The sequence below is a fragment of the Pseudorasbora parva genome, chromosome 1, assembly GCF_024679245.1.
Source record: "Pseudorasbora parva isolate DD20220531a chromosome 1, ASM2467924v1, whole genome shotgun sequence".
NCBI classification, from domain to species: domain Eukaryota; kingdom Metazoa; phylum Chordata; class Actinopteri; order Cypriniformes; family Gobionidae; genus Pseudorasbora; species Pseudorasbora parva.
In genome coordinates, this window is record NC_090172.1 from 64,745,937 (window position 1) to 64,771,255 (window position 25,319).

Sequence of the window (25,319 nt, forward strand, 5' to 3'; positions counted from 1 at the left end):
GGCATGAACTGGTCATCGGGTTCCTCAGGGGGAGGAATCCTCTTCAACCTCCCTCTGTACCCTCTTGGGATCTTGTTCTGGTGCTCCGAGTTCTTCAGAATGCCCCATTTGAGCCTCTGCAGTGTGCAGAGCTAAATCTGTCTATGAAGACTTTGCTGCTGGCTGCACTGGCCTCCATCAATAGGGGGACCTGCAGGCATTTTCGGTCCACTCCTCACCACACAAACAGCCACACGTAACCTCCACTCTGTTTTGACTTGTTTTCTCAGGACTCCTACGACCAATCTCCGTACCATGGGAGATCGGGCCTTCTGCTCTGCAGTCCCCAGTCTATGGAATGCTCTCCCTGACCCCACAGACTGTTGATGCTTTTAAACATGGTCTTAAAACCCACCTTTTTAGCAGAGCTTTTGATTGATTTGTTAATTCTTAATTTTTCAGTTTAATATTTAATTTTATTTACATAATTCATTTTGTTGTTGTTGATTGTTTTAATGCTCTAGCACGTTAAGATTTTGTTTAATATAAAGTGCATTATAAATAAAATGAATTATTATTTAGTATTTAGTATTATTTTACTGCTAATAACTGAGCCAACTTTGTTTACAGGAAGAGTTTCATGGTTCTGATTTTGAAGGAGTTTTGGTGTGAGAATAAGGGTGTGACATTCAGAAGTATGTCAGGGAAAACTCACAGAACTTGTCACTCTGGTAATTCCTGTAGCTCATATTTAGTGTCAAATGACACTCATTCAAGAGTGTTTTGAGCACCAAACTCTTCAGTATCTTTGCTGATACACAGCAAATGGCACTTCTTCAAACTGTTCGCTGGCATTTGATTTTATAGTATATTTTGTTAATTCATCAGACCTGGGGGATAAGAGGATAACATAAGAGGATAACATAAGAGGATAACATTTTAGAAGAAAACATCATTACAACATTATAATTTTATACATTAAAGCACCGCAGTTGAAGACAGGACAAGAACATGGGAGGTAAGAAATTACACCTTTACATTTTAATAGCATTCGAAAATGATTCTATTTATTCAAAAACATGATTTTAAAGTGTTTTTGAACTTTGACTTTGAACAATTGCGAGTGTTTCTGTATTTAATAAGAAAAGTAACTAGAGTTTATATCCTTTAAAAATTCAGATCGAACTCCCTCTCTTAAAGGGACATTTCACAACAAAACTAAACCTCTGTTATTAATTAATGTTTTAAAACTGTATGACTTTAGTTCTGCTGTTTGTAACGGTCATGTAGAAGCATTTACAGTAACGTGAGGAAGAATATGAACTGCGCATGTGCATAGAGTGCACACGCCTGTGAAGGAATGAGAACAGTGCAGGAGAGGAGATAACCACTCTATCGACTTTGTACTCTTTGACTTTTATTTTCCTTTTTCTATTTGTGACCTAAGTTGAATGTTTATGTGTATCCTTTTCTCTCACTCATCCTTGTGTATGTGGACGAGTGTCAAGGTATAAGTCATTTTATTAAATCAATCAATCAATCTTCGGAGTCTCCTAACTTACACTTGATCCTTCACTGACTCTGGATATTTACATTAGTAAACTTTCCGAAGCTGCATTTTGCCAACTTTGCTGTTTAACCCAACTTTATTTTTATGTTTGCCCAAAAGATGCTGAATCACTAGTGCATCCTTTTGTTACATCACACCGTGATTACTGTAATGCTCTTTTTGCCAAATTACCATTGCGTCTCCCGTGTACAATACAGAAAAAAAATTCTGCTGCAAATTCAAAGAACATAGGAAAAGATGTTACTATCCTTTGTGCAAGCATTTCCAAGAGTTCATGAACAGAGAGCCTGAAGAAATTTGGGAACGCATCATCAGTTGTGTACCTTTGGTTCCTAGGGTGTTTCAGCCTTTCACACTATACACCCTCCCCAGAAGCGGCCAGCGACAGGGTGATCAATCCTACACTTGTCCCATACCCAATTAGTCATAGGAGTTGCATTGTTGTTGATAGCCAACATTCCATGGGACTATGCATGGCAGGGGCGTCCTCCTCCCTGAGCCAAGCATTCTTGACCGCATACCTCCTGACCCTCTCACTTCGGGGCCCAGCTGGGGTCTTTCCTCTTCATCCAGAGCCACTGACTGCTGCCTTCTGCCGCCTCGGACACAGCTCTGATTGCCGAACGCTGGCTCTGGCCCTTAATTCCCAGGTCTCTCAGCAGTCTGGTCGTAGATGTTGCCACAAAACCTCTGCAGCCCACCTCCACTGGTCGGACTTCTGGCATGGAACAGAGAGCACATTACGGATCTTCACCATACCATTGGTGAAGATTATCTGGTGTTGGAAGGAAGTCGTATGTTTCTCTGATGGAAAAGCTCAACCGCTTCGCTTCCATGGCCAACAGATCATTCCAGCTGATCTTCCTCTTTTCCACACTGTCCCATCGAGTCCACTGTCCCTGTTTGCCAAGAAAGACTGCCTTGGCCCACCTTGCAGCATCCTTCTGATGGCATACATCCTGCACTACCAACATCCGCCGCTCTGGTGCAGTGGCCTTACTCCAAACAGCATGGCTAGTTAGCCCAAGGCCTCCTCTTCCTTGCTGAACATGACCCACAATGAAATAATATTAACATGCACTAAACAATCTGCTCATATTACCCTAATTTTATTTAACCTCCATTGGCTTCCTGTGTCATCTCACATTACTTACAAAATTATTCTGCTTGCCTTTAAATCACTCAATGGTCTCCTTATCTCTGATCTACGGTCTGCTTATGTTTCACCTTGATCTCTTCAGTCTTCTGGGTGTGACCTTTTTACTGTTCTCAGATTTTGTTTGTCATCTATGGGTGGCAGGTCATTTTCCGTCATTGCACCTACTATGGCAAACATCCATTTAACTGATTATTTAACTATATGAAATTACTGTTTATGACTGTTTATGACTGTCTATTCTGTTACTGTTTGTAAAGTGTTCTTGAGCTTGGAACGGTGGTTAATAATAATAATAATAATATATTTTATTATTATAACTGGCTTTTTGTGTAATAATTTTAGCTTTTTTGACATTGTCAAATATTTTAATCATTTTTACTTTTTGACTTTCGACTTTTTGTCTCATAAGTATGACTTAGTATGTCATAAATGTAATTTTATTATAAGATATGGGGTGTCATCATTTGGATTTTATGACATAATTATGACCTAGCATGTCAATCTCTTTCATGGTAATTCTGACTTTTTATTAAAGCATAAATTTGCCTTTCATGTCATCAAAATGGCTTAGTATGTTATATCCTTTTTACTTTTTATCTCAATTTCTATATATAAAAGCAACCACGTAAGGAAATACAATTATGGTTTTGATTATACTTATAATAATATATATATATATATATATATATATATATATATATATATATATATATATATATATATATATATATATATATATATATATATATATATATATATTGTTAGGGGTTAACAGCTTATGACCCAGGACCAGTAGTGAAGAAATGAAGACAGAGTCAGGATTCCAATTAAATAAAAGAAAAATTTACTTAAGAATAGTTTGCAGTTTCAAAAGCAGAAGCCAGCTTCAAGTCTCACAAGGAGTTCGTAGGCCGCGCTCCCTCTCTCACCGTCTCGTTGCCTCGCCCTATCGTACATACAATTGTCCCAACAGTTATACCGTTTTCAAGGTCTTATCCACGTCATTACTGCAATGTGGATGGTTCTGATTGGCTCAGAGACAATGCACAGTCATGGTAAATTTCCACTCGAGTCCGTTAATCTGATGCACGTTTCCACTGACGTGTCACTTGTTGATGCTTTCACCCAGAATTAGGCCCGTAGTGACCTTCCAGATCTGGAGCAGGCGCCAGCTTGCCCAGAACAACAAGTCCACCCATCGCTTAGGGTGCCCATTGTACACCATTCTGATCTGTAACACAGAATATTGCGCACATACACAGATACACAGTCTCTCCAAGGTTGGAGCTGATTAAGCTCCAGTTCTTACCAAAACATACTGATAACATGTGCTTTCTTCCAGTGAGAGGAACACACAATATAGTACAGGCAATATTCATCTTGAGTCTTTAGTGTTTCAGTAAAAGGAAATATAAAAGGAATAAAACATAATAAATTAAATGAAAGACAAATCCATATTTCATATCTGGAAGCCGGGCTAAGTGAGCAAACCCTGTTGCTGCACTCCTGACATCTTAGGGGTGTGTGATACCTCCAAAATCCAAACACATGACCTTGTTGCCAGTGTTTAGTGACACATCACACATCTCTAGGCCAGACCCTCAGTCACTCCTCAGAGACCAAATACACACTTTAGAAAACAAGAAACTAAAACTAAATCATAACTGGATAGAATCATTATAATAATATAGGATAAATATTGATTAGAATTTTGATTATGAAGTTAATTAGGATATAAATATATACAGGTATATTGAAGCGGCAGTGGATTTCAAAATCCCCCCCTTCAATATATATATATATATCTATAAAAAAATTCATTTTTTTTTTTCATTATAAGTATACTCAAAACCATAATTTTATTTCCTTACATGGTGAAAATGGTCTTTCATATTGTGGTTTACAGTAAAGAACTGTATCGATCTGCATACCCCTTTACTAACAACAGCATATTTCTCAAACAGCTTCTAAATCTCAACCTGAGAGAAGGATTGTGCTTCTTGGGAAAACTGGAGATGGCAAGAGCAGCGCCGGGAACACGATTCTCAAACAGCATGTCTTCAAGAGTAAAGCTTCACCGGAGTCTGTGACGGCTGAATGTGTCAGTGGAGATCGGAAGGTCGATGGTAAGAAGATCACCGTTATTGACACGCCTGGACTCTTTGACACAGGATTGGATGAGGAGTTCATCAAATCCGAGATCATTAGATCCGTGATTGAAAGCTCTCCGGGTCCAGACATATTTACCATCGTCCTGAAGGTCGGGAGATACACAGGACAAGAAATGGAGACTGTGGATAAAATATTGGAGTGTTGTGGACAAGACATATTTAATCATTCAGTGGTTTTATTCACTCATGGAGAACAGCTAGAAGGCCAAACCATCGAGGAGTTTGTAAAGATGAGTCCAAAGCTACAGGAGCTTGTTGATAAATGTGGAGGCCACTGTCATGTCATCGACAATAAATACTGGAAAAGGCGGCAAATGGGATACAGGAGCAACACGGTTCAGGTGAAAAATCTGCTGGAGACCATCGAGCAGAAGCTGAAGGACAGTAAGAACGGCTGCTACACCAATGAGCTGCTTCAGATAGTGGAGAAAGAGATTCAAGAGGAGATGAAGAATGTAGAGGAGGTCAATTTGTTGCCAGAAGAGAAGCGAGAAGAAGCGAAAATGATTGTGCACAAAAGACTTCTCGTTCGGCTTGCAGGAGTAACCACAGGGGTGCTGACCGGTGCTTTCCTGGGCATCGGTGTGGCAGTGGCATCTGTCGTAAATATGCTTAAAGTCGCACACATTCCCATAATGGTGAAAGCAGGAAGTGAAGGAGCAGCTGCCGGAGCCGCTGGAGCCACAGGAATTGCAGCAGAGATTGTTGCCGCAGTGGCTGGTGTTGGATTAGCTGGTTCAGATCTCGCAGCAGCTACAGGAGTTGCTTTTGTAGCTGCAGCTCTTGCCGGAGCATTCGAAGGAGGAATTACTGGATACAAAGCAACAAATGAGGGCGATTCGGTGTGTGACGCAATAAAGAACACAGTCAAACTCAACTATGAGAATGCCAAAGGTGTAGTGAAAAAGACAGAAATACCAACACAAACGTGTGTTGATCAATAGGACTGATTAGAGAACAGAGCAGGTTTTAGTGATTTATGGCATAGTGGTTCCCAAACCTGTCCTGGAGGACCACCAGCCCCTGCACATTTTGCATGTTTCCCTCATCAGACACACCTGCTCCAACTCATCAGCTCATTAGTAGAGATGGCAAGACCTGAAGTGGGTGTGTCTGATGAGGGAGACATACAAAATGTGCAGTGCTGGGGGTCCTCCAGGACAGGTTTTGGAACCACTGGATTATATTATCATTGTTGTATGTGCTGTAATTATTTTTATTTCAAACAAAATGATGAGACACATCTTGAATAATAATAACAATCAATTGCCAAAAAGTTTATTGACAAATTTGTTTTTAACACAAAAAGGTGATGATGGTCATAGAATAAGCTGAACATCTAGTTATTTGATGAATCCTTTCATTATGTGTATCTTTTATTCCGTTTTTTGACAGGGGGTATGCTGGCGTGTTTGGCTGCCGCTCCTCTCTCATTTGTTTTTGTTTATTTTGAGCTTTTAAGAGGGTTTTGGACCACGTGAAGACTGCCTATTTTTTGCCTCAGGGAATAACACATCATCCGTTGGATTACTGTTTTTATTATTTGTTTTCTGTTGGAATCTACTCTCCTGCTGTGTCTCCCCAGGTGAAAAAGTCTTACTATTAAATATATACATTGTATTTACAACATACTTATTTGAAGTGCATTTCTAAAATGTATATTAAACGTATTTAATATTTAAAAAAGGTAATAAATATATGCTAAAATATACTTTTAAAAAATATAAATGCAAGCATACTTTTAATATATTTCTAAAAAGTATATTAAAAGTACATTGGTAATACATTTTTGCTTAACCCCTTGCTTATCACCCCCAGATTTGGCAAATGGAGGAGCATTTAGACATACTCATAGTAAAAAGACAGCTGCTCATAAGTTATTCTGAATATACACATAACCCATATATATTTAGAAAGCCAACACTTGAGAGCTTACAGCTGAATACTCAGAATTACTCAGACAGTTATTAATATAGCGATATATAGGCTAAAACATAAAAAGAAATGTAACTATATTAAATATTTTTCTTCATGTATAAACATATTATGTGAATGTAGTATAACGACTTATAACTACAACTAAATTGAAGGCACAAGTGTGGTCAGGCTTTATTTAAAATCTGAGGCTGTTATGAAGCAGAGATATCAGGCAACACATTGCGATCTCTTAACAGCCAGAGTGCGTGAGGATGAGCGCCGTTATATCTCAGCTTCGCCTGTGCTTCCCCATAATATAGTCCCATGTCAATATCTGCCTAGGAAATCACCTAGTCTTAATCTGTAGAAACCACTATTTCTACTTGTTGTGAATACGCAGGCCACAAGAAGTAATTAGGTGTTTTTTTTATCACTTTTACTCAGGACATGCTAGCTGGCAGCATGCAATTCCATTCATTATGCTAAGCTAAGCTAGCAGCGATCCTGCCATACTAAAACAATGCATGCACTGAGACAAAAATGCATTTGCCCACATATCTAAATGAATGAATCTAAATGAACTGAAGAAGTTGAATAAGCCCTATTTCTAAAAACGGTGGAGAGTTCCTTTAAAGGTGGGGTAAGTCTTATTTCAAAACCATTTAAGAAAAAGGACACGGGCCGAGTGGAATAACAAACTTGTAGCCAATCAGCAGGTAAGGGGCGTGTCTACTATTGATGGTGAGAAGTGCGCTCGCTCTCGCTCAGTGCACGTCATTATTCAAAACACACGAGTCACACATGACGGACATTAGCCGAGAACTAGCCTAATATATGCTGCTTGACTATGCTCTTCTGTCATGTTCGCTTGTTTGTCCATTTGCGATCGTATTGTGTCTCACTTCAGCGATGATAAAGACCCGTTCATTTCCACACCGTATGGAGCATCTAAATCTCCTCCCTGTGTGCTTCAAGCATCAGCTCACACAATGTCTCCGACAAGTAAGATACTATACTCCTAATATATGTTTGTTTCCTCTTTTCATGATCTATATAACCCCATCCAGTCATAATTGTAATATGTCGTTAGTTGGGCTGTCGGCTCGTGTACTATCGAGTTGTTCATGAGAACAGTGTGTGTTTTTGTGATCGCTATGACTCTTATCTGGTCATAATTGTAATATGTCGTTAGCTGGACTGTGTGTTTGTGTACTATCGAGTTGTTCATGAGAACGGGTTGTGTGTGTTTTTGTGATTGCTGTAACTCTAATCTTGTCATAATTGTAATATGTTCGTTAGCTGGACTGTCGGCTTGTGTACTATCGAGTTGTTCACAAGAACGGTTTGTGTTTTTGTGATAGAAGGGATGACTTTTTCATTGAATATTCGACCTGGATTTGATACACAGAGATTCTGCCATAGCCGTTGATGCCTCTGGGGGGCGGCGCTATCAAAATAGGGCCGAGACCCTTTTGGGGGTAGGGGCGTGTTTGTTTCGGTGATTTGAAATATCAACAACGGTTAACAGATATAACTTACCCCACCTTTAATGGCTACATTCAGTTTGACCATCAGAACCAAGCTTTTCAAATCTACATTTAATTGAAGCAGAAACAAAGAGGTGAAGATACTCTTGCAGAAGTTATTGGTAAGTTTTAGTTGCTTTTTGCATAAATAAATAGCTCACTGTTCAGTGTTTTATGGATAGGGCTGCTATGCATTTGCTAGCTAACAGAGGAGTACTGACATTAACCACTGTAACATGATACTGACACCAGCTAATGTTAGATAGCAACTTCAGCACTGGGTAGTCATAATATATAAAGTCCCTTTCTAAAGACTTTGATGAATCTGTTTAAAAGTGATGTGGTGACATTTGTCTGTCTTAAAACTATAAAATGCATCAGCAGAAAACATAACTAAGTCAACATGTAACATGTAAGTTACAACATTACATTAACATTCTTGTTATTTGCAAAATGTTGTTGTTTATTTCTGATTTCCTGAGAAATGTGACTTCATTGTATTGAGGTAAAGGATCTTTTGAAATATCTTATGAACATAAATGTACTTTGACCAGCTAACTATGGCAACATGTTTGTTGATTGCCGTTTATATTTGTTCAAGCTTGACAACATGCCTTTTGTAAATTTTCTAAAATATATTTTTAATTAAAGATAAGTACAATGATTGCATTTTTAAAAAGGGATGCTTATGAGTGTTCATCTGAAACTGCTGAGGATGTGAATGGTTTTTATATTACCCACCAGGTTCATTGTACTCAGCATTCTATCCTTAAAAATAAAACAAATCATTCATCACCATTTGCTTGATTTTTGTGAAGTATTAATTAATTTGTTTTCCCCTTCAGATCAGCTGCTATCAAAGACAGAGTGCAGAGACAAGCGAAGAAGAGAGTAGTAAGTATGATCTAAATCTCATTATCACCTCTGTTGTAGAGATTTTAAAGGTCCCGTTCTTCGCGTGTTTTCGAAGCTTTGATTATGTTTACAGTGTGCAATATAACATGAGTTCATGTTTCGCGTGTAAAAAAACACAGTATTTTTCACACTATTGACTTATCTGTACAGCGCTGTTTCCTCTGTCCTAAAAACGGCCTGATGATTTCCTTGTTCTATGAAGTCCCTCCTTCAGAAACATGTAACGAGTTCTGATTGGGCCAGTGCGTCCCGTGTTGTGATTGGACCGCAGCTTAGCGCACTTTGCCCGGAAAGGTCCCGCCTCTTACCATAACGGGGAGAAGCAAGCGCTGAATGTCCGCTCTTCTCCACATGGGAGAGCAACGAGACCACGCCCCCTATTTGGCGTGTCCTTGTGGGCGGAGCTTTAGTCAACAAACGGTTCTAGTGACGTCATCACAGCAGGAAGTGCAGCGGTGTAGACTAAACCGGCCGTTCGCTGTAGGCTTTGAAAGGGAACTTCTGTTAAATAAAATATCTCGCTTGGCATTGAACTTTGAGCTTTATAATTGTACAGGTATTATTTACGCTCTAAGAGTAACATTACACACTAACTAAAGTTTGAAAGATGGAATCGCAAAGAACGGGACGTTTAAAACAGTCCTAATTCATTAAAGGGTTGGTTCACCCAAAAATGAAAATGCTGTCATTAATTCCTCAGCCTCATGTCACCCATACGACCTCCGTTCATCTTTTTTACAAATTAAGATATTAGTGTTGAAATCCGATGGCTCAGAAAGGCCTTCAATGACACCGATGTCATTTCCTCTCTCAAGACCCATAAAGGCACTAAAGACGTCGTTACAAAGCCCATCTCACTACAGCGGCTCTACAATCATTTATGAAGAGACAAGAATAGTTTTTGAGTGAGTGATGGCCGATTTCAAAACAAAGCTTTGAACCTTTATGAATCAGTGAATCGATTCATGATTCTGAAAGTCACGTGATTTCAGCAGTTTGACATGCGATCTGAATCATGAATCGATACGTCACTGTATGATGTCACGATATTTTAAAGAAAAAAAATGCACTCACTTCTGCACTCCCAGGTGAAAAAGACTATTACTATTAAATGTATTAAAAGTGCATTTTTAATATATTTAATAGTGCGTTCTTTTCACCTGGGCTTTGTTCTCCAGTAACTTTTATTCAGTGATGTATGTACAATAGTAGGAGTGTGCAATCGTGGAATGTACGCCAAAATGAGTTTTGTTGTGCATATGTAACTGGTTTGGGCGCTCGCGTGTCACTGTCAGTACTCTTGTGCTTACACACGGGGTCCTTAATTATTCGATAGAGTATGCCATCCGGAAAGGGAAGTCTCTCCCATTGTTTGCTAAGAGAAAGTGCATTTAGATTGAGGTTTGCTCTCTCAAATCTAGAAGGCCTTCTTTTGCGAATTACAAAAGGAATCACCACTGATATGTTAGGATCTTGTCTTTGTTGAAGTTCCTGCTGGGAGAGTTCTGGTAGCATGTCAAGACTTGATGGTGCAAACTGCTTAACAGATTGGATCAACTGCACCGCTCTTGACTCTGCTGCCAGCTCCCATTTGCCGTGAGCTTCACAAATGGCATGAACGGCACCAACACTACAAGTACCTGAGCTAGCCACAGGAGGGATCTTTTCTGGGTCAGTCTCCGACCCCTGCCGCTGACATTGAACTTTCAACTGAAAAGTATCCTGTATCCCTTCCTCACTGACTCCCTCAGCTTCAGACAGCAAACACTCATACTGTTCGTTGAGCAGCCTATGGCCGATTGTCTTTGAAAAAGGATCTCGATTAAGAGCATCAGCCACAATGTTCTTGTTGCCCGCTATGTGACTGTAAGGGTGGATCGCCTACAGTGGTTCTGACTGCAGGGTTGCCGAACGACTAAAGAAACGTTATCAGCGTGATGGTAAAAAACTGTACATTTCTTGTCTATAACCACCCACTGCTACTTATACCAACGACGGAAATAAGCGCAGTTACAATAGCAAAATATGTGGGAGAGCGTTGCTTTAATGTGACTATATTGTATTGCAATAGGGAACACTTCAAAGTCAATACCAAACCAAAACTAGTTAGCAAATCATTTATAATTGAAAGAATTTAATGACAAAATCTGATTATGGTTACACTTAAAATAGTTACAAAATAGATGAATGAGATGATAAAAACTTATACCATTAATCGTACCCAGCATGTGTTGCTGGGATGTTACCTGAGAGGTAGTGAGAGAGATAGAAAGAGAGAGAAAAAGAGAGAGCAAAGAGAAGAGCCAAAGAAGGCCCTTAGAAGCGACAGCCAGAGAAAAAGACAGCGTCCGAGGAAAAAGACCCCCAAAAAAAGTAGCAATCTTCTTTTATTCATCCCTTGACCATGTGACTGAAACCCTGAGACATTCAAACTGACCAATCAGATCAGACTTCCCCCACTGTACTACAGGTGTGGCACCATTTGGCCTACAGGCCCTCAACATCTCTTTGTCTTTAGGAATCCCAAACAGCCCCACTGATAAGAGAGAGGGGGTGAAACACAGTAAAACAAATGTCTTTGTTCAAAGTCAAATATCAAATATCTTTGATTATTTTGGATTCTTTCATGACATATCTTGAAGGTATAAGGGACTTTCTTCGCGACCCAGCGTTGTTCGCAGGCATCAAGCTTCGGTTTAGTCATTATATACATTAGAGGATTGTTATCTGTCCAGACAGAGAATGTGTGTCCTTTAAGCCAATGACTAAACTTCTCGCAGACGCTCCACTTTAGGGCTAAGAATTCTAGACAGTGGGCTGAATATCGCCAGTGTTTTACCTGACATCGTCACTAACTCCTGCCTATAAAGGACAACAACACAAATTTAAGTCTAATAATGCTTACATTCAGGGGCGTAGCCATCTTTTCAGAAGTGAGGGGGACAGAAATTTCGTAATACCACCCCCCCCCCTTTTTTTTTGGACCAATATAATTTATCACATCTCTTGCTTTTAATTGGGCAAGATATCAAATACACTGCTGAACAATAACCACTAATTAATATCTATAATATTATTCTCCTATTTTTTATGCCAATTTTATGATAGGTTTATTTTCTACAAACAATTGTGCATTAAGATTCCATAGATTTTATGCAATGTAAAAAAATATAGATATATTCTGATGTAATCCATGCTGTTCTCCATGTGAAGATATAGTAAAGTGTGATTTATTCCTGTGATCAAAGCTGAATTTATCGTCATTACTCCAGTCTTCAGTGTCACATGATCCTTCACTAATCATTCTCAGATGAGGATCTGATGATCAACACACATTTATGATTATTATCTGTTTTGCTGCTCAAGGTGCTGCTTAATTTTTGTGGAAACCATCTAAACATTTGTGGTAAAATTAAAAAAGAGAGAAATTAATACTTTTATTGATCAGGCATGCATTAAATTGATCACAAGTGATATTTTTAATATTAAAAAAGATAATGTATTTAATAAATGCAAATAAATGCTGTCCATTGAACTTTCTATTCATTAAAGAATCCTGAAAAATAACATGTAGGCTATCGTGGTTTCCACGACATTTTTAAGCAGCACAACTGTTTTCAACACAGATAATAATTATAAATTTTTTTTGATTATAAAACTATTTTTTATATCTTATATCTTGATTATATCTTGATTATTATATCTTGGTTATAACGATTAGTGAAGGATCTTGTGACACTGAAGACTGGAGTAATGATGATAAATTCAGCTTTGATCACAGGAATTATTTTACTATATATTCACATAGAAAAAAAGCTGTTTTAATTTGTAATAATATTTCAAAATAGTACTGTTTTAACTATTTTTGATTACATAAATGCAGCCTTGGTGAGCAGAAGATACTAAACATTAAAAGCTGCATTATTCATATAGCCTACTTTATTGTCAATAAATAGCCTACATTGAGATGACTTGAAAAACACACAAAGCATATATTGTCGCAATCGTCTGATTGTCGTCGTCACGTTTCATCATCATAACGATTGTTTTCCTTCAGCTCAGCTACAGCTCCAGAGGTATTACCTCTACGAATCCGCTTTTGGACTTTCTGTGAGAGCGCCCTCCTCATATTTAAATTCGAATAAAATTACAGGTCCTGCATAGATAATTTTTTGTCTCTGAATTTAAATCTTGATGTATTCACTTTGGTTTCTATGTAAATACATTTGCCCGTGACCTCAAGAAGCGCGCTCTCAACCGAGATTAGAGAAAGCTGTTTTTTAGCGTCCCTGTTAACTTGCCCGCCCTCGCGCAGGTTCGAATCCCGCTCGGAGCGAGTCGACTAGAATCGGTGAAACCCAGTAAAAGTGCGGGGGACGAAAATACATTTTATTAAAAGTGAGGGGGACACGTCCCCCGCGTAATCTACGCCCATGCTTACATTGACTGTTTACTACATTTAATTACTAATAAATTAGGCCTACTTTTCATACCTTAGCTTTTTCATATCTTTATTCTATGTATTATACACCTCTGTGTGCTGCGGTTCTGCTGTGGCTTTCGTTGCAAAATGGAGCAATAGCCAACTGACAATACTGTTTTAAATGTAGTAACGTTACATCATCCCTCAACAAAAGTTACCCTTAGCTTGTTGAACTGTTGCATAAAATCAATGTCACATTTGAAATCGTGTGGATATTCGGGAAACATTCCATTCTTGCTTGTATAATATGATCAAAATTAAAAACACTGATGTATCAGCCGGCATTTTAATCACAGATTTAAATCACACAAACAGTGCAAGCGGCTTGTGGCAGAACGCAGACAGACTGAATGACACTTTCATTTAAGTAGAAAATCTCAAATGAAGATCGCTGAACTCCAGCTTACTTGTCTGTGTTTTCAGATCATCCTCACTTCTTCAACACTGTAGAGAGAGTGCGCGTGCTTATGATGGCCAGATACTATTGAAAAGACAGAGAAGAAACATGTTCTTTTAACAGAAAAGCTCTGCCTGGGGATTAATTATTTAAATCTGGCAACCGTAAGCATGAACGCTCGTAGAAACAGAATGTAATGTGTTGTCTCATTTATTCGGCAAAACAAGGGATTTTGGTTGAGTTTAAAAAAATGTTTATACACATTTCAGTGTCGTCTTATTTCGTAAGTGATATTGCATGTGTTATTAGTCACAGTTATCGTTTAATGACGTGGGTGTCGTCTCTCATCGTCTTATCTTAGTCAGGGGGGAAAAAGGTCATCATCGAATATTTTTCATCATAGTTTTCTTTAACGAAATTAACACTGGTTGTCAGACAGGAGTACCGCATGTGCACATTTGCCACATAAATCACAATGGCCCTCATTTATCAATCTTGCGTAGAAACTGGTGTATATGTTGGCGTAAGATTATGCTTACACTCCTCTCACCGCCTGATTTATGAAGCTGTGCGTACCTCTGCAATCCAGGTGTACGCAATACTTGCCCTGGATAAATGCTGCGGCTGAAAACGATCGTCATTAGAATAACACGCCCCTATATATTCAAGTCTCCACCTCCCCCACGCCCTCATTTTACGCCATGGACAAACAGAAGACGGCAAAGAAGCGAAACTTCTCCGACGTGGAGATCGGGCGCGCTCAATCATCTCACTAGTCCACTAGTCAGGGCACTGATTAGGACATAAGTCAATGGGCTGACTCCCTGATCACTGACGATCCTACGCACGGGCTCGCGACTGGAGGAATACATATGCCTACAAATCAAACGCTTTGGTAAAGTCACAAAAATTAAACATTGACGTTCATGTTGCACAAAAATAAACACTGAATGTTGTTGTTGTGGTTTTTTACAGTGGGTCATATAGCATATCTTGTCAGTGCGTTTTGTGGTGTTAGGAATTGCTTTTCTGCGCATTTTCCCACTAACTCAAACGTGCGTACACCACCTCCTGAGCTGGCGTAGGATTTGAGCGTGCCGTACGCCAACGTCCATATTGATAAATCTCAAAGTCACCGTGGGTTTGGGTGTACGCAAGGTGTACGCTGGAAATTTGGTGTACGCACTTTTGATAAATGAGGGCCAATGTCCGTAGTTTAGAGGAGCAAGTCCTACCAGCGTACTGAGATGTCAAATTGTGTACTTGCTTGAAAACAGACATTCATGCGTGAAATGTTTAACCCATTTCCAGGACATTTTTACATTTTTTTCCTCTTTTCCATGTGTTTTCCAGGACTGGAAAATTGATCTTTCATTTTCCAGGTTTTCCAGGACTCGTGGAACCCTGCCACCGGATAGTGGATGCCATCACCTTGGCTTACCAAGCATAAGATGTGGCCTGTCCGCTTAGGGTGCAAGCACACTCTACTAGAAGTGTTGCCTTGTCCTGGGCGCTGACACGTGGTCTTTGCTGTCAGACATCTGTAGAGCTGCAGGCTTGGCAACACCTAAAACGTTCGCTAGATTCTGAAAGGCCCTGGCACTTGTCGGCTTGCTGCATTATGCTGCTATATCCTCCAGAAGCAAACTCTGTCCTCATTATCCTCTGTGCCGGATGTGGTGGAGCATCTGGACCTTTGCCTCTGAATCCTTGAGAACCGGTTCTGAGCAGTGATTTATCCGTCGGTCTCTGATGTTGTGCCTCCATTCCCTCCTTCAGGGAACAAGGGTTACATACATAACGAGACACATCGGCCAGTGGCGATGTTAAAAAAAATGCTAAATAGTATTATTTACCACTAGTATTATTTTACTGCTAATAACTGAGCCAACTCTGTTTACAGGAAGAGTTTCATGGCTCTGATTTTGAAAAAGTTTTGGTGTGAGAATAAGGCTGTGACATTCAGAAGTATGTCAGGGAAAACTCACAGAACTTGTCACTCTGGTAATTCATGTAGCTCATATTTAGTGTCAAATGACTCATTCAAGAGTGTTTTGAGCACCAAACTCTTCAGTATGTTTACTGATACACAGCAAATGGCACTTCTTCAAACTGTTCGCTGGCATTTGATTTTATAGTATATTTTGTTAATTCAACAGACCTGGGGGATAAGAGAATAACAAGAGGATAACATTTTAGAAGAAAACATCATTACATTATTATAATTTTATACATTAAAGCACCGCAGTTGAAGACGAGAGAAGAACATGGGAGGTAAGAAATTACTTTCTAAATGATTCTATTTATTCGAAAACATGATTTTAAAGTGTTTTTGAACTTTAACTTTGAACAATTGCAAGTGTTTCTGTATTTAATAAGAAAAGCTACTAGAGTTTATATCCTTTAAAAATTCAGATCGCATTCCCTCTCTTAAAGGGACAGTTCACCCAAAAATGAAACCTCTGTCCCCAGCGGTGTCCTGTCACCAACTCAGTCTAGAGTTCGGATGAACTGGTCAGGTTGCTAATATATTGATATAACTAAATTGTGTAGAATATAGATAGTCTTTGGAAAAAAATCACTCTGAGACTTAATAAAAAGTGTATAAGAATAGCCACAGACTAATTGTTCCTTGTATACTTAAGATAAGTTTCAGAATACAAATTACAACAAAATACAAAAATAATGAAACGGCATGTAGTCTTCACCCGGAGTACGGCCCCAAAAGTCCTTCTTCATGGTCCTTTTATTGTCCCGCTCTTCCTGTCACAATCCCTTGCAAATTCACCACCTTTATGGTTTGGTGATTCCTTATAAGGTTATGTAGAACAGTTTTTAACTTCCAAAAATATGTATGAGTGTGACGCAATAACAGGTTGTGCACATATATCACACATACATTTACTAGTGAAAGGGCTTCTAAAGGACCTTTCTGAAACTGCCAGTTCTAAATATATGTCTGGCAGTTAGGATGAACTTCTCTTTTCTCCTTATCTCTTTAACACCTTTAAACAGTCCTAGACCCCCCCCCCCCCCTTCATATAATATGATAGGAGTTAAATGTTTTAAGCAAGTCATACACATCTAGTAAACAGAAGATTACACCACATCTAAAGTAAAATAAAAATCCACACATTCTGCAAGGCAAGTTCGGCTCTCCTTATGAGTCTAGAGTTCCGAACTTCTCTTTAAGTTTAAAGTTTAAATATTTCGCAATTTGAGCATTCAAATTCACTTTCCAACATAACATTTTTAATGGCATATCTCAAATGCCTATTAGATCTCTCCATCTGTCGAATGAGAGTAAGCATTTGTTTTCCTCTCCAGGTTAAATCTCTACCGGGAGATGCTTTCTTTTCTTGTGGCTTTAAATGTTTTTTTTCTCTTTGTTCTCAGTCTTCCTGAGCTGATTGGCGAGCTCCCTCTTGCGTCGTTATGCTAAAAGATCATCCATAAACAGTTAATTTGACTTTGACACTTAAATTACTACACCAAATTTATTAACAAGAAGACATGTTACTGTAGCCTGACAAGACTGACCCACATCAAGATGTTTGGTCTGGAAACTCACCATTGGCAGCTCAATCCGATGGGCGGATAAACGGTCGTCTTTCAAACTCCCTCTGCACGCGATAGGATAGCGCTACACCAACCAGAGCAACGAAGGTGAAGCGGAGCTCGTTGACAGATTAAACTTTCGCCGTATCTGGTCAGCAAAATTCCAAAGACATCATCGCTTCTTAAGAATGACTTCAGTGCCGTTCTTTGTTCTTTTCTCAGAGAAAAGCTTAACTCCAAGTCTTCCAGAGTTGCGATCAAAGCTGATTCGAAAGACCGCCGTTCGCCAGTTTCTCTGTTTACTAATAGCACGCTAAGCGCAACTCGGTCGTCATTATGTTATGCCCCGCCCACTGACTCTATACACGATGTGATTGGCCTAACCAGCTCAAGCGTGTATTGAGAGTTGCAAGACGATACTCGCGGCAGTTTAGATTTGCTGCCGCTAGGGTGCATTTAGATTTCTAGGCTAGTGTTGCTAGTATGTTGTATCCTTTTTACTTTTTATCTCAATTTCTATATATTTTTTTCATAATTATAAGTATAATCAAAAGCATAATTTTATTTCCTTACGTGGTGAAAATGGTCTTTCATATTGTGGTTTACGGTAAAGAACTGTATTGTTCTGCATACCCCTTTACTAACAAACAGCATATTTCTCCAACAGCTTCTGAATCTCAACCTGAGAAAAGGATCGTGCTTCTTGGGAAAACTGGAGATGGCAAGAGCAGCTCCGGGAACACGATTCTCAAACAGCATGTCTTCAAGAGTAAAGCTTCCCCGGAGTCTGTGACGGCTGAATGTGTCAGTGGAATACGGGTGATTGATGGCAAGAAGATCACCATTATTGACACGCCTGGACTCTTTGACACGGGAATGGATGAGGAGACCATCAAATTTGAGATCATTAGATCCGTGATTGAAAGCTCTCCGGGTCCAGACATATTTACCATCGTCATGAAGGTCGGGAGATACACGGGACAAGAAATGGAGACTGTGGATAAAATTTTGGAGTGTTGTGGACAAGACATATTTAATCATTCAGTGGTTTTATTCACTCATGGAGAACAGCTAGAAGGTCAAACCATCGAGAAATTTGTGAAGCTGAGTCCAAAGCTACAGTTGCTTGTTGATAAATGTGGAGGCCGCTGTCACGTCATCGACAATAAATACTGGGATAAGCAGCAAATGGGATACAGAAGCAACAGGGTTCAGGTGAAAAATCTGCTGGAGAACTTCGAGCAGAAGCTGAAGGACAGTAAGAACGGCTGCTACACCAATGAGCTGCTTCAGATAGTGGAGAAAGAGATTCAAGAGGAGATGAAGAATGTAAAGGAGGTCAATTTGTTGGCAGAAGAAAAGAGAGAAGTAGCGAAAAAGATTGTGCGCAAAAGACTTCTCGTTCGGCTTGCAGGAGTAACCACAGGGGTGCTGACCGGTGCTTTCCTGGGCATCGGTGTGGCAGTGGCATCTGTCGTAAATATACTTAAAGTTGCTCACATTCCCATAATGGTGAAAGCAGGAACTGCAGCAGGTGCAGCTGCCGGAGCCGCCGGAGCCGCCGGAGCCACAGGAATCGTAGCAGGAGTAGCAGGGGTGAAGGCAGGGATTATTGCTGCAGGGGCTAGTGTTGGATTAACTGGCCCAGGTCTTGCTGGAGCTACAGGAGTTGCTTTTGGAACTGCAGTTCTGGCTGGAGCGATCGGAGGAGGAATTACTGGATACAAAGCAACAAAAGAGGGCGATTCGGTGTGTGACGCAATAAAGAACACAGCCAAACTCAACTATGGGAATGCCAAAGGTGTAGTGAAAAAGACAGAAATATCAACACAAATGTGGTTTAGTCAATAGTACTGATTAGAGAGAAAAGAGCAGGTTTTAGTGATTTATGGCATAGATTATATTATCATTGTTGTATGTGCTATAATTATTTTTAATGGGTGGGGGGTTTGAATGGGGGGCTTGTGTCCGGTAAGTGAAATTTGATTGCGGATGGCTTCCAAGAAAAAAAAAAACTGAAAAAACTGGAACAAAAAAGTTTTTTTGTTATTGTGGAGAAATTAGAGGTACAGTGTGTTAATTTTATCAGCATCTAGCGTTGAGGTTGTGAATTGCATCACCCAAAGCTCACCCCTCCCTTTCAGAGCACATAGATAAGCTACACAGACCAACAGAGGACTAAGATGTTATTGTCGGAGAGAGCAGAGTGACTAGCGCTCTGTAGAGAAGTTTGTCCATTTAGGGCCACTGTAGAAACATGATGGCGCAAAATGCCGATTTCACTGTAAGGGGACCCGCGGAATAATGAGTTAGAAACGGTTCATTTTAAGGTAGTAAAAACATAACTGTTTATTGTGTAAGGTCTTTATACTCCACAGAACCTTTAAAATTATTTTTATATTTTATCCACTCAATAGACTACAGTATAATAGCCATATACTATAAATGTAGTGTAATATACAATAAAAACGTAGCGGGATATTTTGTGATATTGGCTGTGCAATGTTGAATTTTGTGATTGGCCAGATGCTTCTCAATCGTGCACATCTTATTCCTCACAGAATTTCAAAGCAGAGCACTTGAGGGAAATGATCTGGAATGATGAACTGTGATTTTGACCTAAAATCGGCCACTTTACTTTAACTGATGCCATAACAGAAAATCTAAATTGGATAAAGCAGTGTTAACGTTTCTGAAATAATTGATTGTGCAAACATAAGGAAACATTTCAATTGATCATCTAAAAATGATCTTGCTCAAAAAGAGCTTGAATTTCCGTTACATAATGAGTAAAAAACAGTAACAGATCCCTATCAGGATCAACTAAACGCTGGATTTTCAAAAGTATGTGAAGTTTGCGGCTCAATTGTTGCAGTAAACTACGTTCTTGAATGAATCATTTACAGATGCACACTGGTCTGTTATTGTTGGGACATTACCTTTAGAGTTTCACGCCCCTAAACATGATGCAGACCAAAACAAACTGTGATTGGTTGTGTTAAATGTCAGTCAAATAACCTTTCGAGTGGGCCTTGGCCAATAGAGACAGAGCATATTTAGGCCACGCCCATACTGGGAAGGAAAACAATCCAACCCTCTCTACTGACTTTGTATCGCATTACATTTTAATGTCTCTTTTGTGACTCAAGGCTGCAACATACTCCGCAAGAATAGAAAAAAGTTCTCGCAGCCCAGGTTTGGGAGTTCTCGCAGCTTGTTCTTAACATCGCCTGAGCAGAACTTTTTTCTTGCGGGTGTCCGAGAACTATTGTGAGTTTGGTCAGACATTTAAAGTGAGCGTGGTTAATGCGGGGAAACGCAGATGATCGGCACCTGCTTTTCTCGTGAAGTATGGCATTTACTGCCAGAACGAACTTTGTTCTCATTCTTACTACCTCCAGAAAATGAACAAATGTATTTGTTCTTGCAGAGTATGTTCCAAGCTTTATACACATGTACTACAATAAAAGCTGTAATCTTCAGGATGACTTTTTCAATCCACATCCTAGCAATAAAACTTGCAACAGCTTAGGTTTCTTTATGCCATAAAGAAACTTCCATGTCAAAATATACTGGCATCTTTTATCACTGAGTTTATACATGTGTATAAAGAATTCATAAGAAGGTTTAGCTTATTGCTGTTTATCTTTCCATAGGATCACTTGTAACTGCCATAATAAAATCCAATTCTGTCCCTTGAATTCATCAATTTCTTTGCACTTTATCCATTTAGTAGTTGTCTATCATTTTGTTAATAAAATCCTTTCATTACACTTGTGTCTTCTTTTGTGTTGTTAATACAGTAAGAGGCTCTATAAGTTAACAATATCACACAAATCCTTCAGATTGGTCAGATGACAAACTGTGACAAACAGATGACTAAAATGTATAATTCTAATTCAGTAAACAATCGTTCATGATTGTTATTTAATGTCATGGTGAATTCCTTGTCTGGTGCCCCGTAATATAGGAAGGAATCATCGGGCATTCAAATACACCTTAGGGGACGTTAGGTGATGAGTGACCCAAAGCTCAATATTAATATTATTATTAAATATTAATATTTTTAAGACCACAAATCACTGCAATGATTCTTGAAGCTTGCAGAAAATACAGTTTAATAAGAACCTCCTTTCAATCTGATTGTTTACTTTGCTGGATATAGCATGATGATGAAAATGTATGTGTTTAATGAGATAAATGGCATATGCCTAATTTCACGATAAGTGTGTGATTAATCAAGATTTAAAATTGTCATTGATTGACAGTCCAAACATTTACTTGTGACCTAACGTTTACTACCTCTTTTAAGAACTTCGCTGTCCAGTTCACAAATGATAACTGTTAAGCTAGCTATAATAATAATAGCGTCTTTCGGATGAGACGTTAAACCGAGGTCCTGACTCTCTGTGGTCGTTAAAAATCCCAGGATGTCCTTCGATAAAGAGTAGGGGTGTAACCCCGGCATCCTGGCCAAATTTGCCCATTGGCCACTGTCCATCATGGTCTCCTAATCTTCACCCTCTCCTGATTGGCTTCAATACTCTGTCTCCTCTCAACCAATCAGCAGGTGTGTGGTGAGCGTTCTGGCGCAATATGGCTGCCGTCGTCACACACCGTCATCCAGGTGGATGCTGCACATTAGTGGTGGTTGAGGAGATTCCCCCCTTCTATGTAAAGTGCTTTGAGTGCCTAGAAAAGCGCTATATAAATGTAACAAATTATTATTATTATTATATAGGGTCACAACAATGGACAATATTATGTTTATATTGTTATTTTGAGCTCTTTAAAGTAGGATGAATTCTGATTGGCTGAATGCTGTTCACAAGTAACAACAAGCTAACAAAAATTAAGAAAAAAATATATATAATAAAACTCTTGGGCAAGTTCTGCCAGGACTCAAAGGTTACATTACTCATTGTCTACAGACCTCATGGACATCGCTGTCCCGAGCTTGAGACGGACTTGATAATAGCGTGTCATTTCTCACTCAAACCACTGCCACCTGCTGCTGCTTCTGCTTTAGGAGGGAAACGCTGCCCATAACTGCTTGTCTAGGATCTGTAATCCTCCGTAAGAATTCATAATAATAGCATCTTATTAGCGGAAAGTTGGGTTAGTTGCTCCAAAATATAAAAGTAGCCTGCTACTAGGCTAAGTACTAGTCTAAGTAGTCTGCTTTTACAAACCCAAATAATTAAATGCGTCTGTGTATGACACCAAAGCTCTCATTGAAATGAATGGAGCACCCAGCGCGTCAAAAAAAGACCCTAGGGGCACCTTTAGCGTCTTCATTGTGACGCGGAAGGCACTTGATCAAAGAGTGCTCCCTTTATAATCACTAAAAGTTGTCACTCATTCAATAAACGCAATCTCACAGATTTCCGCAGTGAAGCTGATATACATTGAAGCTCTTATTTTCACAATGCCTGCACTTACAGAGACGCGCATGTTAACTGAACTCAGCACCCAGACAAACACTCGAGCGGTGAGTGGATTCCAAGTTCAACACCTGTGATTGGCCAACTGCGTTGAGATATCTACAAACATGTCTGTGATTGGCTACATTACTCACCGAGGCGGAAACACGTTTATCACCATGACGATAATATTCCCATACCCAGTGCGTCTGTGTATGACGGCAAAGGTTTTTTTATCGAAATGAATGGAGCACCCAGAGTGTCGAAAAACTACGCCTAGGGGCACCTTTAGCGTCTTCATTGTGACGCAGAAGGCACTTGACCATGCTTCGGATTTTGACGCCTTGGGAGTGAGAATGGGTTGTGATGGGTTTTTAATCACTTATTTTTTTATAAAGATTTCCGATGGTTTTAAGTGTTTTGGGACAAGCAAGGGACCAACTAGCATACAATAGTCCATATGAGAAATTATCATGGAGTAAAAGTAAGTTTTAGCGGCACTCATGGTTAGATTATTTCGAATATGTTGAAAATTACAATTAATGAATTTAATTACTTGTGCCAATTTTTTTTACATGATATTTAAATGACAATGTTGGATCCAGGGTAACCCCAAGTTACTTAAATGCTGAAACAAGATCAAGTTCTACTCCATTTATAAAAACATTTGATCTGTTTAATTCAAAGTTACGTTTTGAGAAATACATACAGACCATTTTAGTGGTGTTTAACAAGAGACATGAATCCTTCAGCCAGCTGTGCACAGACGACAATGCAATTGTGAGATTGTCAGCAGCTTGCTGAAAGGTTTTGGCTTGAGTGTAGATGACTGTGTCATTTGCATACATCTGGGCGAAAACATTTGGACAAGCACTTGGTAATTCATTAATAAAAAGAGAAAATAAAATCGGCCCAAGGATAGACCCCTGAGGCACACCAACATCGCAGTCTAAGCACAAAGATTTTGCACCATCAACTACCACGTATTGTTTCCTGTGGGAGAGATATGATGTAAACCATTGGAGTGCTTGGTTGGAAATATTGAACTGTGTCAACCTTCACAGCAAGATCAGATGGTTAACAGAGTCAAAGGCTTTCTTCAAATCCCCAAAACACAGCCCCAACACAAGGACTCCTGTCAGGTAAGCTTTGGATGTTTTCTATTAACATACACAGGGCAGTATCAGTGGAGTGATGGGTTCGATAGCCAAATTGTAGTGATATAATGAAGGCTGAGTGTTTTCCAAATGATCTGTGAGGAGTTTGACCACCCATTTCTCAGCTATTTTGGAGATAACAGGAAGTATGCTTATAGGTCGGTAGTTTGCAATGTCTGTTTTATCACCCGATTTAAAAATTACCGTCACTGCGGCTACTTTCCAGTCAATTGGGGCTATGGAGTGTTTAAAGGACATGTTAAGAAGATGGGTGATTGGTCGTACAAGAGGATCCTTCAAATCTTTCAGAAAAAAATCGTATTAAGACCAAAAGCATCTAGCGTTTTTGAGTTTTTTAGGCCAGCGATAATTTTGGCCACTTCATGATCTGAGATCTCAGTAATTCTGAACACATTGTGATCTGTGTCACTGATATTAGCAAACAGATGGACTGAAGTGTTGGGCAATCTCCTTTACAGAAGTTATGAAAAAACTATTTAGATTAGTAGCTATAGATAAGGGGTCATTAATAACCTGAAGCCTGATTTCCTTATTATTTTTGTTTGACTGATGGCTAAACAATTTGTTTAGATGTTGCCATACTATTTTGCCATTTCCTTTTGCGATCTTTATTATATTTATGAAAAAGTTATCTTTTGCCTGTCTTAGACTTGCTGTTACTTTATTTTGCATATGAGTAAATCTCTGTCGGTCTATAATAAGACCGGTTTTCAGAAATTGTTTCAGTAATTGGTCTCTTGTTGTCATCATATTTTTACATTCTTTGTTCAACCATGGCCAATAGCATCTTTAATTTATATTTCCCTCTGGTGGAATGTATAGATATAGCTTCTTTTACACTTTTGTGAAGTTGACTGCAACACAAATTAGGTTCATCACTGGACAGGATTAGCTCCCAATCCACTGATGATAAAGCTATGGCCACATTTTGTTGTTGATTTCTGGGTAAAAAAAAAAAAAATCAAATGGTGAGCTATTATTTGATGGATTTGAGAAATCATTATTGACCCTTGACCTAGTTAGTTTTCTAGAGAATAATATGA

At 39.1% G+C, this 25,319-nt stretch overlaps 2 protein-coding genes and 1 long non-coding RNA gene across 3 annotated transcripts; all 3 read left to right on the forward strand.

Moving 5' to 3' along the window:
• Positions 1 to 882: 882 nt before the first annotated feature.
• LOC137072432 (GTPase IMAP family member 7-like) lies at positions 883 to 5,611 on the forward strand. Its single transcript, XM_067440416.1, has 3 exons — positions 883 to 997; positions 4,673 to 5,481; positions 5,528 to 5,611. Exons 1-3 carry the CDS (start codon positions 991 to 993, stop codon positions 5,609 to 5,611), a joined length of 900 nt encoding a protein of 299 aa, XP_067296517.1. The 5' UTR covers positions 883 to 990.
• A 23-nt stretch (positions 5,612 to 5,634) lies between these two features.
• On the forward strand, positions 5,635 to 15,946 carry LOC137087808 (uncharacterized). Its single transcript, XR_010907538.1, has 4 exons — positions 5,635 to 5,773; positions 6,275 to 6,464; positions 9,168 to 9,216; positions 15,471 to 15,946. It is a non-coding gene; the product is annotated as an uncharacterized lncRNA (long non-coding RNA).
• A 132-nt stretch (positions 15,947 to 16,078) lies between these two features.
• Positions 16,079 to 20,305, forward strand: LOC137087819 (GTPase IMAP family member 7-like). Its single transcript, XM_067452085.1, has 2 exons — positions 16,079 to 16,391; positions 18,343 to 20,305. Exons 1-2 carry the CDS (start codon positions 16,385 to 16,387, stop codon positions 19,524 to 19,526), a joined length of 1,191 nt encoding a protein of 396 aa, XP_067308186.1. The 5' UTR covers positions 16,079 to 16,384; the 3' UTR covers positions 19,527 to 20,305.
• The last annotated feature ends 5,014 nt before the right edge of the window (positions 20,306 to 25,319 follow it).